The sequence below is a fragment of the Ranitomeya variabilis genome, chromosome 4 (assembly GCF_051348905.1).
Source record: "Ranitomeya variabilis isolate aRanVar5 chromosome 4, aRanVar5.hap1, whole genome shotgun sequence".
NCBI classification, from domain to species: domain Eukaryota; kingdom Metazoa; phylum Chordata; class Amphibia; order Anura; family Dendrobatidae; genus Ranitomeya; species Ranitomeya variabilis.
The window spans coordinates 108,295,452-108,309,788 of NC_135235.1; the positions used below are offsets into that span (position 1 = coordinate 108,295,452).

General features: G+C 41.6%; 1 protein-coding gene across 5 annotated transcripts in view; it reads right to left on the minus strand.

Moving 5' to 3' along the window:
• Positions 1 to 14,337, minus strand: part of MARCHF8 (membrane associated ring-CH-type finger 8) — a 284,339-nt gene that overhangs the window by 150,036 nt on the left and 119,966 nt on the right. For all 5 annotated transcript variants that reach the window (XM_077259090.1, XM_077259087.1, XM_077259089.1 and 2 more), the window contains one exon: positions 2,538 to 2,692. In XM_077259090.1, the coding sequence (XP_077115205.1) occupies positions 2,538 to 2,618 (81 nt within the window). In that variant the 5' untranslated portion in view covers positions 2,619 to 2,692. The remainder of the gene's footprint in view (positions 1 to 2,537; positions 2,693 to 14,337) is intronic.

Below are 14,337 nucleotides of genomic sequence, written 5' to 3' on the forward strand. Positions count from 1 at the left end.
CGTTCTGCTTCTCTAATATTATAGTATAATATTATAGTATAGTACATGTGGGGGTTGCCTGGTTGCTAGGCAACCCCCACATGTACTTATGCTGGCTAACAGATGTAAATCATTCAGCTGCGGCGAAAAAAACGAAATCTCCGAGCACTAAAAAATACTCGGAGGACACCGGAGCATGCTCAGGAAATCTCGAGTAACGAGTATATTCGCTCATCACTAGTGATAACCACTGAGCCACCATGAAAAGGCTGCACAAATGCAAAACGGTGTGTGATATTTTGTGCTTACATGTGTGTATCTGATCTACTTGTTTAGTTTGGAAAGAAGAACCATCCAAAGATATTGGGGCCCAGATCAAAGCCCATGATACGGCGAACAACTGCACACAGCTTATAAGGAATTGGGAAAAAATAAAAATAAAATGTTGCAAATGTGTAGTAATGAATAATCTAGTAACCATAAAATGCATTAGAATGGTGAAAAATCGATCTAGGCTTCCGCCTTTACCTAGCTAAATGTATAAAGAACGTTTTACACCTTTGCTTTTCAATCCCATCTCACAACACTTTTTTATTGGCAGTGAATGGAAACATTTCTGTTTATATCAAGAGGATGAAAAAAACAAAATGTGTCTAATACTTTTCAGTGTCTGTTCCGATGGTGCTCAGTCTACACAATGCCCTATAAGCCAAGGCTCTGTTCACACCTGCGTTAAGTAATTTGGTTTCTGAGCTTTGTCCTAAAAACACAGGAATTGAATTTACAAAACAGACGAGCTTGTTACAGGAAGGGTCCTTTGGGTAGCCAATTCATCCTTTGTAGTATTTGCTCTGTACAGGTTTCAGCCTGGTGCTGTGAGGAAGAATTTTTTTTCAATTTGTTGACAATAAGCAGAGACCATTCTTAAGATGAAGGATTTGAAAACAAAGCGTGAATTATTGGATGCTGCTACAATACTATACCTATTACATCTCATACAATGCAAAAAAATGCCAAAAAGAGCCATGCCATATCCCAAAGGTGCAATATACTGTTCATTTGTTGCCTCGGGTTATCAATGAGCCACTAGCCACATCTCTTAATTACGGAGGATAAGCACACACTAGACACGAGTTATATTCAGCACTCTGTTGGCTTTGTCTGGTCACATGGAAGAGCTTAATAGGGTTTCCATGGACAGGCTTTGTGCTGACTACTCTGACTATCAGACCCCAGGGGTGCCCTGGCCCTCACCCTTGAACCCTTCTGCAGGAATATGGACTTGCACAAGGACGCTACGTTGACTCGTCAATGGCCGATGGAGTGGGCTGACATGAATGGTCAGATTCCTGAGTCAGAACCAGAAAGGAAAACAAGAAGCAAAATTGAAAGACAGAAGAATAGGAAGGTAACGGGCTGAGGTCATAATGGAAATAACATAGGCTAAACAGCAGATGAACTAAAGATGTGAACCAGATCCAGTAAAACTATAACTAGCAACTCCCAACAGTAAGCTGGGTGGTTTCATTGGGTGTGGTGCTGTCCCATTTGCCAATAACAGGTAGTGATTATTCTGGCTGGGCAGCACACATATGCATCCTGCAAGACTAGAAAGCACTACAGGTCCCAGCCACCCTGATATCAGTGGCTGGACAAAGAGCTTTTGATCCAGATATGTCCTCCATTTCCAGTGCTGCCTACAAAATGAATGCGTCAGTTGCCTGTTGACAGAAGAAGACATCACAGGAGTAGATGTAACACTAATTAATGTCTTAATGGTAATACTAGTTTTACTATAGGTTCCATTAACCCACCTTTCCTCCCAGCCGCTGGAACTAGATGGGAAGTATCCTCCTAAATTTAGATCAAATGTGATGCTTCTAGGTTACTCAATTATTACGTCTAGATCAGTGTTCTCCAAACTCCAGTCCTCATGGCCACCAACAGATCACGTTTTCAGGATTTCCTTAGGATTGCACAAGTAATGGAATTATTTTCATCAAAGTATCAGAAATTTCCACAAGTTCTCTCATGTGCAATACTAAGGAAATGCGGAAAACTTGACATGTTGGGGGCCATGAGAACTAGAGTTTGAGGAACGCGGCTCTAGATCCTTTGCACTGTGTTCCAGCCTAAGGGCTCATACTCACTTGCGTGAAATACGGCCGAGTCTCGCAGGTTAAAACCCGGCTCTGCCGCCGGCACTCGAGAGCAGAGCGTGCGGCCGCACAGCAATACATGGAGCTGCACGCTCCGCTCCCAAGTGCCGGCGGCAGAGCCGGGTGTTACCATGCGAGATTCGGCCGTATTTCACGCAAGTGATTAGGAGCCCTAATCAAGATGCTTAGTAAAATCCTGTTTAGACATGACCATGTGAATTTCAATACACATAACCACCATCCTAAAGGGTAGGACATCCAAGTTTAAGTGGTTCAATACTAATACAAGTAATCACTTTTGCATTGCCTTACAAACGCCAGACAACCTCAGAAATTATTTATATTTAGGACTCAGTTTTATCAAGGGCTACATCAAAAAGTTATGTAATTGACCCTTACCGGTTCTTCTCTTTCTTTGACCTTTTTCTGGAAGCATGTGGCATCTCTGGATGGTATCACTGACATCTGATGCATTTTCATCACAGCTTCTCTGTTCAATCTTTTATATATGAAATAGGTCTAATTCCTCCCATTTTGGACTGTAATTTCAGATTCTATGTTAAAATAAATAAAATCAAAAGTATAAGACATGTAATGTTGCCAAACATAGGAAATATCATCATCATTGATCATCAAGAATATATGTAATTTATCCATTATATAAAAATTCCATTTTAGTTTACAAATCGCATTTTCTTGTACCCCACTAGGGAATTCCGAATAATCAAAGATGGTGTGTGTTTGTACTTCTAGAGTCTCATCTCTTGGCCAGATTGGAAAGTGGTTACAATAAGAACCTCTTGCTTTGGAGGACCTTTTCTGTCCTTCATTAAACCTACAGTCTATTGTAGTGTCAGGCATTAATTTCCCCTCCTATTTCTAGCAATGTTGCCAACAAAATGATATTTTTACCATCCAATCCAGACACTCAGAATTTATGGAAACCGGAGGACTCTTCATTAAAAAAAAACAACTAAACAACAAACAAAGCCCCAAATTCAAAACATGCATTTTGTAGGCCAGTCCTTGAGGAGAAGAGTGTGCTGGAGTAAGGCGTTCCAAATTCATTACGACGCGTGTGCCTACTAATGAGTTAGGTACAACTTCCAGCAGCCATGGGCCACCACACAAAATATACTCCAATAGGAGACTGGGTTACATTTTTAAAGTAGTTTGTGCCACTTTTTTTCATGAAATTCTGATGAATTTGTTGGCAGCTCTTCTTCATGTTCTCCTTCCTTCTGCCAAGCTTCACTCGCTAGTCAAAAAGTTGGCAGACCTGGCCAGAACTAGTGGAAAAAATTCCAAAAGTACAACAAATTATACAGAATTACAAGCTGCGCAAAAATTTGGCAACATTTCTAGCAGTTTGACGCCATCAGCTCTAAGTGACTTTAACCCCAAAACAGGCTTCCTATTGATTAGGGCATCTGGACCATCACCTAAAAACTTGAATTAGAAAGTGAAATTGTAAATAGTAGGCAAAGAGTCAATGAGAATTCCTATTCAGCCATCCAACAAGACTTGTTTTTTGCCACTGACCGTTCTAACAGCTTAGAATGGAGGTTTCTAACATGTTCGGGGTTCGTACTGGACACTGCTGAATTCCAAACTTCTCTTGGAAGTTCAATAGGTAGATAGATGATAGATAGATGATAGATAGATAGATAGATAGATAGATAGATAGATAGATAGATAGATAGATAGATAGATAGATATTTGTTTTCCAGCTCCAAAGTTCGGGTTCTTATTGATTTCTATGGGGTTTGGTTTCCGGTACCCAAACCAAACTTTGAACTATACTTCGGTCAAACCCAACGAACCCGAACTTTCACAGGTCTGCTCATCCTTAGTGGTAATAGCACCTCAGACTGTGCATAACATATCTCTAGAAGTTTCTTATACTGTCCACAATGTATTTCCCCCAAAGGTGTGGCCAAAGTGAATTTTTCATCAGAAAATTACCAATTTTTCCAACTTGGGTTTTTTAGTTAAATGTATTTTTGAAAGAATTTTGGGCTTTTTTCATAGCGCAATCTGCAATAAGACATCTTATAACTTTCATTCTGGCCACTGAGGGCATTTTAGACTCCCATTTCATGTTCTGAACAGAAAATTTCAAAACTCTCATGATCTTACGAGCATTACAATGACAGATAACATCTCTAAGCCCAGGTGATAACACAGAATTCTCCATTCTCTATAGGTGATGTCACTGCTTCCATACTCCTCCCTTCACAATACGCTTTGCACATGATCATTAGATGCTTCAATACAAAAGATAGGTTTTGAGTTAGTCTATTGTTGTTAATGTACAGGTTTCCTGAAGAACATAAAATATGAGTCTAGAATAGCTCCAGTGAGCGTAAAAGTGACAAAATCTGCATTTTTTTTTAAATACATATCATGAAATAAAAAGTAAAAACAAAGCAAACATGTTTAACTCCTTAGGGACCAAGCCAAATTTCACCTTATTGACCAGGCCAAATGTTTTATATCTGACTGGTGGTACTACATGTGTTAATAACTCTGGAACACTTCAACTTATCCCAGTGATTATGAGATAGTTTTTTCTTTTCATGACAAACTGTACTTTATGATCGCGGTAAATTTAGGTCAATATGTTTTGCATGTATTTATGAAGATATTGGAATTTTGGCAAAAATTTTGAAAAATTCACAAGTTTCAAGTCTATATATCCTTAAACCAGTTCATCATACGGTACAAAATAATTAATAAACAGAATTTCCCGTATCATTTCTACAAGGTATAATGGGAGAAAATGGACCCCATAATTACGGCATATGACATTTTTACTGAATGTGGCAGTACCCCATATGTTGTTGTACAATACTGCCTGAGCACATGGAAGGGATCAGATGGGAAGAAGCGCCACTTGGCTTTTAGAACATAGATTCTGGTTGAACAGACTGTGGGCTCCACTGGCTGAGCCCCTGAGGGGCCAGATCAGCAGAAACCCTCACAAGTGACTCCATACTGGAAACTTCACTGCTTAAGGAATTCATCTGGGCGTGTAGTGAGGATTTTGAATGCACAGGCGCCTCACTGAAATATAACATTTTAGTGTTAAAAATGTAATGTCCTAATGTTATAAAATTCTATCATTTATTTGCTGCAAATTTGTCACTTACACAAGGGTTAATAGGTGAAACTGCACCCCACAATTTATTGTGCAATATCTCCTGAACACGATGCTGCCCCATATCTCGTCAGAAACGACTGTTTGGCCACACATCAAGGCTGAGAAGATGGAGCGCTTTTTGGCCCTAGAATAGTTTGTGGGTGACGTTTGCAGAGCCCCTAAAGGTAAATCCAAAATGAATATGCACTGCTCTCCACGCCCATAATTCCGCCCAACTCTGCACTGATATCATTGACAGGAAAAATCTTGCGCATGCCTCCCTTAGGTCTGCACATATGGAGCATTTCTATACTGTCACTTACTATCACTGACGCCGGCGCACAGGGTGGGAGAGACAATGGGCGTGGGGAGCAGTGTATATTCACTTTGGATTTACATATGCTTGACCAGCAGGAGCACGGCTGTGAATTCACCAGAGCTTACAGCAAGGCAACCGGAGAAGCTACAGCAATAAAAGTTACACATTCTGAAAGGGCTGCCCAAGCCCTATTTTAGGATACCATTAGTAACATACTTAAAAAAATCACATGACAGATTCCCTTTAAAAGAGGCAACTGGGTCTCATAAAAAAACATAATAGGTACCTAGGAAAATTATACTTGTGCGGTCTTTCTTGAGAGTATTCTCATCAGGGAATTTTACATATTTTTGGGGGGCACATTCCGATAATGCGAAATATTTCACAATCTGGCACTTACTGGATCCAAATATTGCTGGATTACAATATTTATAATGGAAAAACGTTAGGTTAAAAAAGAAAAAAAATCCACAGAGCAGATGTATTCCATAAAGTGGTCTTTCGGATGACCTGAAAAGATTTTTTCAGAAGATTATCCATCAATCTTGGCTGACACGCTCCTATAGTATAGGTGGATAGGAATAACGCCTTCTGTCCCTTGGCAGGTGATGCAACGCAGCCCGTAACACCTTGGAGAGAACACACTTTCTTTTCACCAAGCCGAGAAAATCCTTAAAAGGATTCTAGGAATTTTTCAAGTGAGATTTCTATGGAAGAAAGAACGTGGCTGTACATCTGACTATGAAAATGGTAGAGATGGATTGGTGACTGGCAACATGCCATCTTTCCAGATTAGTGTATAAACAAGTGTTTGCATTTGATCAATCTACCGTACATTGTGCCACACTGAATAGGAACACTCATCTCAAACTAAAACATCACATTTATAATAATGATGGTAATGATGACTTGATGGACGGGTAATTGTAATTCATTTAGGTCTCATGTGACGGGATTATTAACATGCCCATCAGCATGAAAGACGCACAGAAGCTTTGTGTCACTCAAGCATCATTGGGAAGGAAGCGGAGACCGCAAAATCTAAATATTCATTGTTACTGTAACTAACTAATAACATGCTACAGGTCGTGCAAATGTGAAAAAATTGGTGCTCTAAATTATACAAGAGAAAATCCTATTCTTTTACTTACTTTAAGAGTTCCCCCCCATTGGTAACAACAGGAGCAGGGTCAGAGACCTTGATTCCAGGGCTGTCACTGCAATAGTTTACACAACTTCCAGCTAATAAAGTGATTTGTATCAGTCAGGAGTGGGAGTGTATCTAATACAAGTAAGGCTATGTGCACACGTTGCAGATTTGCCTCTGGAGTTTTCTGCGCAGATTCTACATCTCTTGGAAGAAAGCGCAGTAAAAAATCCATGCATTTTTATGCAGATTTTCATGTGTTTTTTACAGCTAAATAAAGATCTATTTAACAAAAAAGAATTGTGATGTCATTTCCTTGTCAAACCTCTTACATACTCCATTGAAGAATAATGTTTACACACAAAGATCTATAGATAGAAAGATAGATAAATCTATAGACAGATAATACCAAGCCAGATGTTTAGTAATAACCATCATAAAATGGTACATAAAGAGTTAAATAAAGACACAAACACACAAAAAATCTGCATTAGGCCGGGTCACACTTGCGAGAAACTCGCACGAGTCTCGAACCTCAGTACCCGCCACTGCCGCCGGCACTCAGACCGGAGCATTCAGCTGCATAGAAATACATGCAGCCGCACACTCCGGTCCCATGCGTGCATGGTCCCACTCGTGTGAGTTTCTCGCAAGTGTGACCCTGGCCTTACACGCAATATCTTATTAAAAAAAAAAAAAAAATGGCGTGCAATTTTCTGCGCTAGAGAGGGAAAGTCAGTGACTTGGGGCCGATGTTTATAGCCTTGGAACGGGTTAATACCCATGGATCTTCCCAGGCTATGAATATCAGCCCGCAGTTGTATATTTAGCCATTAAAATAGGGGAACCCCCCCCCAAAAAGAAAAAATGACATGGGATCCCCCTATAATTAATAGCCAGAAAAGGCTATGCAGACAGCTGCAGGCTGATATTAATAGCCTAGGAAGGGGCTATGGATATTGCCCCCCCCCTCGGCTACAAACACCAGATCTCAGCCCCCAGAAATGGCGCTTCTCTAAGATGTGCCAATTCGGCACTTAGCCTCTCTCTTCCCACTGCCCTGTAGCGGTGGCTTATGTGGTAATATTTGTGGGGTTGATGTCACCTTTGTATTGCAGGGTGACATCAAGCCAGCTTAGTAATAGAGAGGAGTCAATAAGGCTACGTTCACATTTGCGTTGTGCGCTGCAGCGTCGCCGCATGCGTCATGCGCCCCTATATTTAACATGGGGACGCATGGACATGCGTTGTGTTGCGTTTTGTGACACATGCGTCTTTTTGGGCGCACGCGTCAGGGCGCAGAGGACGCAGCAAGTTGCATTTTTTTTGCGTCCAAAATCATGCAAAAAAAGGACGCATGCGTCATAAAACAATGCGTTTTGCATGCGTTGTGCGTTGTGTCGCCGACGCAACACACAACAACACAAATGTGAACGTAGCCTAAGACCCCTATCCATTACTAATTCTATAGTTGTTAAGGGGTTAAATAAACACACAGCCAGAATAAAGTATTTTAATGAAATAAAACACCACACAGTTTACCATCTTTATTATATGCCAAATTCCTGCGACACCCTCGATCTCTTGTAATAAAAATAAACAAACAAACAAACAATATACTCCCTGGTCCGACGTAATCCATTTAATAACGAGTGTCCCACGACGATCTCCCCTATAGAGATGTCACATCAGGAGATGTGACCGCTCTACAGGGCCTCCAGTGACACACTGACAGGAAATAATGGCTCCTGCAATGTTATCACAGAGTTCATGCTCTCACTTTACGGCACTGCTGCGTGAGAATTTTCCCACGCAGCGGTGCCACAAGTAACAGCATGAACTCCAGTGACCTCTGTCGGCGGAGTGATCCACTGGGGGAGGATACCTGCTGTCACTTTATCACCGGAGTCCCTGGAGAGCGGTCACATATTCTGATGTTACAGCTCTACACAGGAGATAGTCATGGGATACTCGTTATTAAATGGATTACGTTGGAACAGGGAATATACTGTTGGTTTATTACTTGATTTTATTTTACAGGTGATCGAGGGCGTCAGGGATTAGCTGTATGGTGAGTATGTACTGTATGTGTAGATGTATGTACTGTATATGTGTATGTGTTTTGTTTGCTTTTTTTTTCTTACACTTGAACACAGTAGCCAGATGATGGGACTACTCTCCCATCATCAGCTGGCTGTCACTGTAGCAGGCAGAGCCGGATGGGACTAGTAGTCCCATCAGATGATGCCTGCCTACATAACGACCCCCACACACAGCCCCGCAGACACACACATACACCCGCACATATTCACCGCACACACATTGTCTCCACCCACACACTCTTCCTCCTCCCGATCTGCGGTATTTCTCGCACGCAACTCCGCAGCAAAACAGCAGATCTTTTTAAACCTGCGGTTTTGCCTGACTCAATGGAAGTCAACGGGTGCAGAAACGCTGCAGATCCACAAAAAGAATTGACATGCTGCGGAAAATAAAATGCTGCAAATCCACACGTTTTTTCCCGCAGCATGTGCACATCAATTCTCAATTGACGTACATTGGTGGTGCACTACACTGCAGATTTGATGCATTTCTGTGAGTCCAAAATCCGCAATGTGTGCACATAGCCTTAAAAATTGTGTTGATTTTTTTTTTTTTTTTTTTTTTAAACACAAACAAAACTCTGATTTGTATACTGCATATTGGGGACACAAACCCCCTGTAGCTTAAGGTGTACCCGACCTTTCACTTCAACAACAACAAAAAAAAAGAAAAGAATCGTCTTTCCCTTAAACCCACAACCAATTAACTTATTTTTCTGCACAAAACGGACCTGATTCTTATTCTAACACGTCATCCACTCTATTGGAGTGTGCGGCACTTCGTCAGCATTCTACCAGCGCTATAGGAGTGGGGACTTTTTCCCCCTCACTTCCCAGCATATATTGTTTCAGCCATAGACAAATGGCCTGTTTGCCCTAAATTGAAAGTTTGCCTGCACGCAGTTTGACAGACAGTAAAAAAGACCGAAGCTATCACCACTTCCGGCAATCCAGCTGGTCTTCTCTGCTGCTAGAGACAGACTAAACATGACAACAGGCAGTGCACATGCACAGGAAGTCAGACAGACTTGTCCCTGGTATTTTACCATTTTGTGGACAGTGCAGGGACCATGTAAACGTATTTGGACAAGTTGCAGATAAGCTCGAGTCCCTATGCAATGCAAAGTCATCCGACCTACACCCACCTATAGCAGTGCTAGTAAACGTGTATTAGAGAGAGGTTAACTGGACGACATCCTGAATAACATTAAGGTATGCGCAACACTAGATACCTTTTGGGCAAAACAGCCACGGCATTCACAAAGGTGAGAGCCAGTCCACAGACACATCCCGCTTCACCTGCCCTAAGCTAATATCACTGGAGGTCAATCTTGTGGCCCTGAGCTGTTGTTCCAACACACTTGTTACTGTAAAATAAAACGGATTATTCAGAGGTGATGTTAGAATGTAGGAACGGAAACCCCAAAGTGATCAGCTCTTCCTATAAGGGCAATGGGAGGTCCTTGTACTAAACATAAGAATGTATGATACACTAGTACACGAATGCATAAAATAAGAATTCTTCATCCGGTACAGTTTCTTTCTCTCCACATAACATTGATATAATCCAACATTTGACAACCCATATAATATACTTAATTATTTTATTATTATACTTTTATAAACAATAGTTACTAACCAGAGGCAATCAATTAGGAGACTTTTAGAAAGTACTCAAAATGATAAAGGCGTATTTTGTATTCGCCCACAGCAATCCAACCTCTTATTTAATTTATTTCAAGAGAACGTGTCAGCAGGATTTTGTAATGTACAGTAAAGACAATGCTGTATTACTGATTACATTGGTAGCTCTGGTGAAGATATCCCCTTTGTTCTTCTTTAATCAGCATTTGAAGTTTTCTGCTAATTAGATCTCGGTGCACAGGGGCCGGACTGTACACGGGGTCTTCTCCCCCCGGCCCCTCCGCCGGCCTCTGGTCTGTGAATGACCGGTCACTGCTGAGATTTCAAATAGAGGAGGCAGCAGAGGGGTCAGAGAAACGGACTGGGAGGAGAAGACCCCGTGCACAGTCCGGCCCCTGTGCACCACAATCTGATTAGCAGAAAACATTAAATGGTGATTAAAGAGCAGCAAAGTGGATTTCTTCTCCAAACGTATCAATGTAATCACTATTATAGGGACATTACAGGCATGTCTTTACTGTACAAAATTGTGCTGATAGGTTCTCTTTAACCCCTTCACCCCCGGGGGCAGTTTCCGTTTTTGCTCTTCTGTTGTTCGCTCCCCTCCTTCCTAGAGCCATAACTGTTTTATTTTTTCATCAATATGGCCATGTGAGGGCTTCTTTTTTTGCGAGATGAGTTGCACTTTTACACGACACCATTGGTTAAACCACATAATGTACTGGAAAACGGGAAACACATTTTAAGTGCGGTGAAATTGCAAGAAAAGTGCAATTGCACCATTTTTTTTCTACCAAAAAAAAACCCCACTTGCATAATTTTTCGAGACCCGTAGTGTCTCCATTTTTCGTTATCTGGGGCCGGGTGTGGGCTTATATTTTGCGCGCCAAGCTGACGTTTTCATTGATACCATTTTAGTGTTACATACAATGTTTTGATCGCCCATTATTGCATTTTAATGCAATGTTGTGGCGAACAAAAATCACAATTCTGGCGATTTGACTTTTTTTCTCATAACACCGTTAACCGATTGGATTAATTTTTTTAAATATATTGATAGATTGAGTGATTCTGAACACGGCGATACCAAATGTGCACTTTTTTTCTTTTAACTTTTGGGGTGATTTAAACTATTTAAAAATTACAAATGAAAAAATATAAAACTTTTTTTTTTTTTTTTTTACATTACACTTGCTTCATGGGAGACTAAAAGCTGCGATCATCCGATCACTTGCTCTGTGTAGCAGAAATGTTCAGTTGCTATAAGCGCCGGCTGCTGGGCTATCTGGCTATGAAAACCACAGGGGTCTGCTGAAGACCCCGGGTTGTCATGAAAACCCATCGACAACCTGTGGTCATGTGGCACGGGCGCCGATGGGCGGAAATAGTGACGCACTTCCGGCACGATCGTGTTAAATGCCGCTGTCAGTGACTGGCAGTGAGGTCATCGAGGTTACCTCCGGTCACTGAGGCTGCGTTCCAAACCAGGCTGAACTGCGGGGACCTCGGTGAGATACCCACTAGCAAGAAAAACTCTGAGTGAGTATAACTGTTTGTTATTTTTAAATAAAAAAGTAAAAGTGTGTTTTGTTTTATTTCTAATAAAATACTTTATTCTGGCTGTGTCTTTATTTACAACACAACTATATAGGATTAGTAATGGATAGGTGTCTTATAGAGGCCTCTCCATTACTAAGCCGTGGGCTTGATGTCACCTGACAATACAAAGGTGACATCAACCCCACAAATATGAACCCCATTTGCTACAGGGCAAGTGGGAAGAGCCGGGGAAAGTGCTAGAATTGGCGCATCTAACAGATGTGACTTATCTGGGCAGCTGTGGGAACAATATCCATGGACCCTTACCAGCCCCTAGCTGTTTGCTTCAGCAAAGCTGGTTTTAAAAAAAATGGGGGGGGACCCCACGCTGTTTTTTAAAATGATTTAAATAATTAAAAAATATGGGGTGGGGACCCCTATATTCTAGCTAACCAGCCTTGTTGAAGCTGATAGCTGAGGGTTGCAGCCTCCAGCTGTGAGTTTTGCCTGGCTGGTTATCAAAAACACAGGGGAACCCATGCTGTTTTTTTTTTTTCTTTTAATTATTTATTTAAAGCAGAGTAGCCCATCAGTTGCTCCTGCTCTCGCGGTTATTAGCAGCAGGTGTCGGATGATGGGAGCTGTAGTCCCATCCGTTGACACCCGTGACCGGAGGTAAACTTTCTACCTTCGATCACAGCCGAGCACTCACGTGATAGCGTTGGAACTGCAGCTCTCTGACCGGAGGGGAAGATTTCTCCGCCGATCAGAAGAAGCGGTGTTTGCCACGCTGTCATGCTCATGAAGTCCGTATCTGTGCCCGAACAGTAGGTGTTCAGTACGGACGCTGAACTTTACTGTTCGGGTTCGTCCATCTTTACAAGTAGACACAAAATTCAGTTTTTAAATTAGGGTCTTAATTATTTAGGGAAAGCATCTCAAATCAGATTAAGGTCAGGACTTTGACTAGGCCACTCCAAAGTCTTCATTTAGTTTTTCTTGAGCCATTCAAAGGTGGACTTGCTGATGTATTTTGGATCATTGTTCTGCTGTATAACCAAAGTGTCCTTCAGCTTAACCCTTTCATGACATGTGCCGTACATGTACTGCGCATGTCGTGTCTCCCCCTTTGATGTGGGCTCCGGCGGTGAGCCCACATCAAAGTCGCGACATGTCAGCTGTTTTGTACAGCTGACATGTGCGCGCAATAGCGGCGGGTGAAATCGCTATTCACCCGCCGCTATTAACCTGTTAAATGCCGCTGTCAAACGCAGACAGCGACATTTAACCGGCGCTTCCGGCCGGGCGGCCGGAATTGACGTCATCGCCGACCCCTGTCACATGATGGGGGGTCGGCGATGCGTCAGGATGGTAACCATAGAGGTCCTTGAGACCTCTATGGTTACTAATGCCAGCCTGCTGTGAGCGCCTCCCTGTGGTCGGTGCTCACAGCACACCTGCAATTCAGCTACATAGCAGCGATCTCATGATCACTGCTATGTAGCTGAGCCAATCGAGTGGTGCCAGCTTCTAGCCTCCCATGGAGGCTATTGAAGCATGGTACAAGTAAAAAAAATATTTTTAAAAATATGAAAAAAATATAAAAAATATAAGTTTAAATCACCCCCCTTTTGCCCCATCCTAAACAAAACAAAAAAAAATTTCAAACCTACACGTATTTGGTATCGCCGCGTTCAGAATCACCCGATCTATCAATTAAAAAAAAGCATTAACCTGATCGCTAAACAGCGCAGCAAAAAAAAAATCGAAACGCCAGAATTACGTTTTTTTGGTCGCCGCGACATTGCATTAAAATGCAATAACGGGCGATCAAAAGAACGTATCTGCACAAAAGTGATATTATTAAAAACGTCAGCTCGGCACGCAAAAAATAAGCCCTCACCCGACCCCAGATCACGAAAAATATCGGGTATCGGAAAATGTCACTTTTTTTTTTTTTTTTTTTTTTTTTTTTAAGCAAAGTTTTGAATTTTTTTCCCCCACTTGGATAAAAAATAACCTAGACAAGTTAGGTGTCTATGTACTCGTAATGACCTAGAGAATCACAATGGCAGGTTAGTTTTAGCATTTAGTGAACCTAGAAAAAAGCCAAACAAAAAACAAGTGTGGGATTGCACTTTTTTTGCAATTTCACCGAACTTGGAATTTCCCATTTTCTAGTAAAAGACATGGTAAAACCAATGGTGTCATTCAAAAGTACAACTCGTCCCGCAAAAAATAAGCCCTCACATGGTCAAATTGACGGAAAAATAAAAAAGTTATGGCTCTGGGAAGGAGGGAAGTGA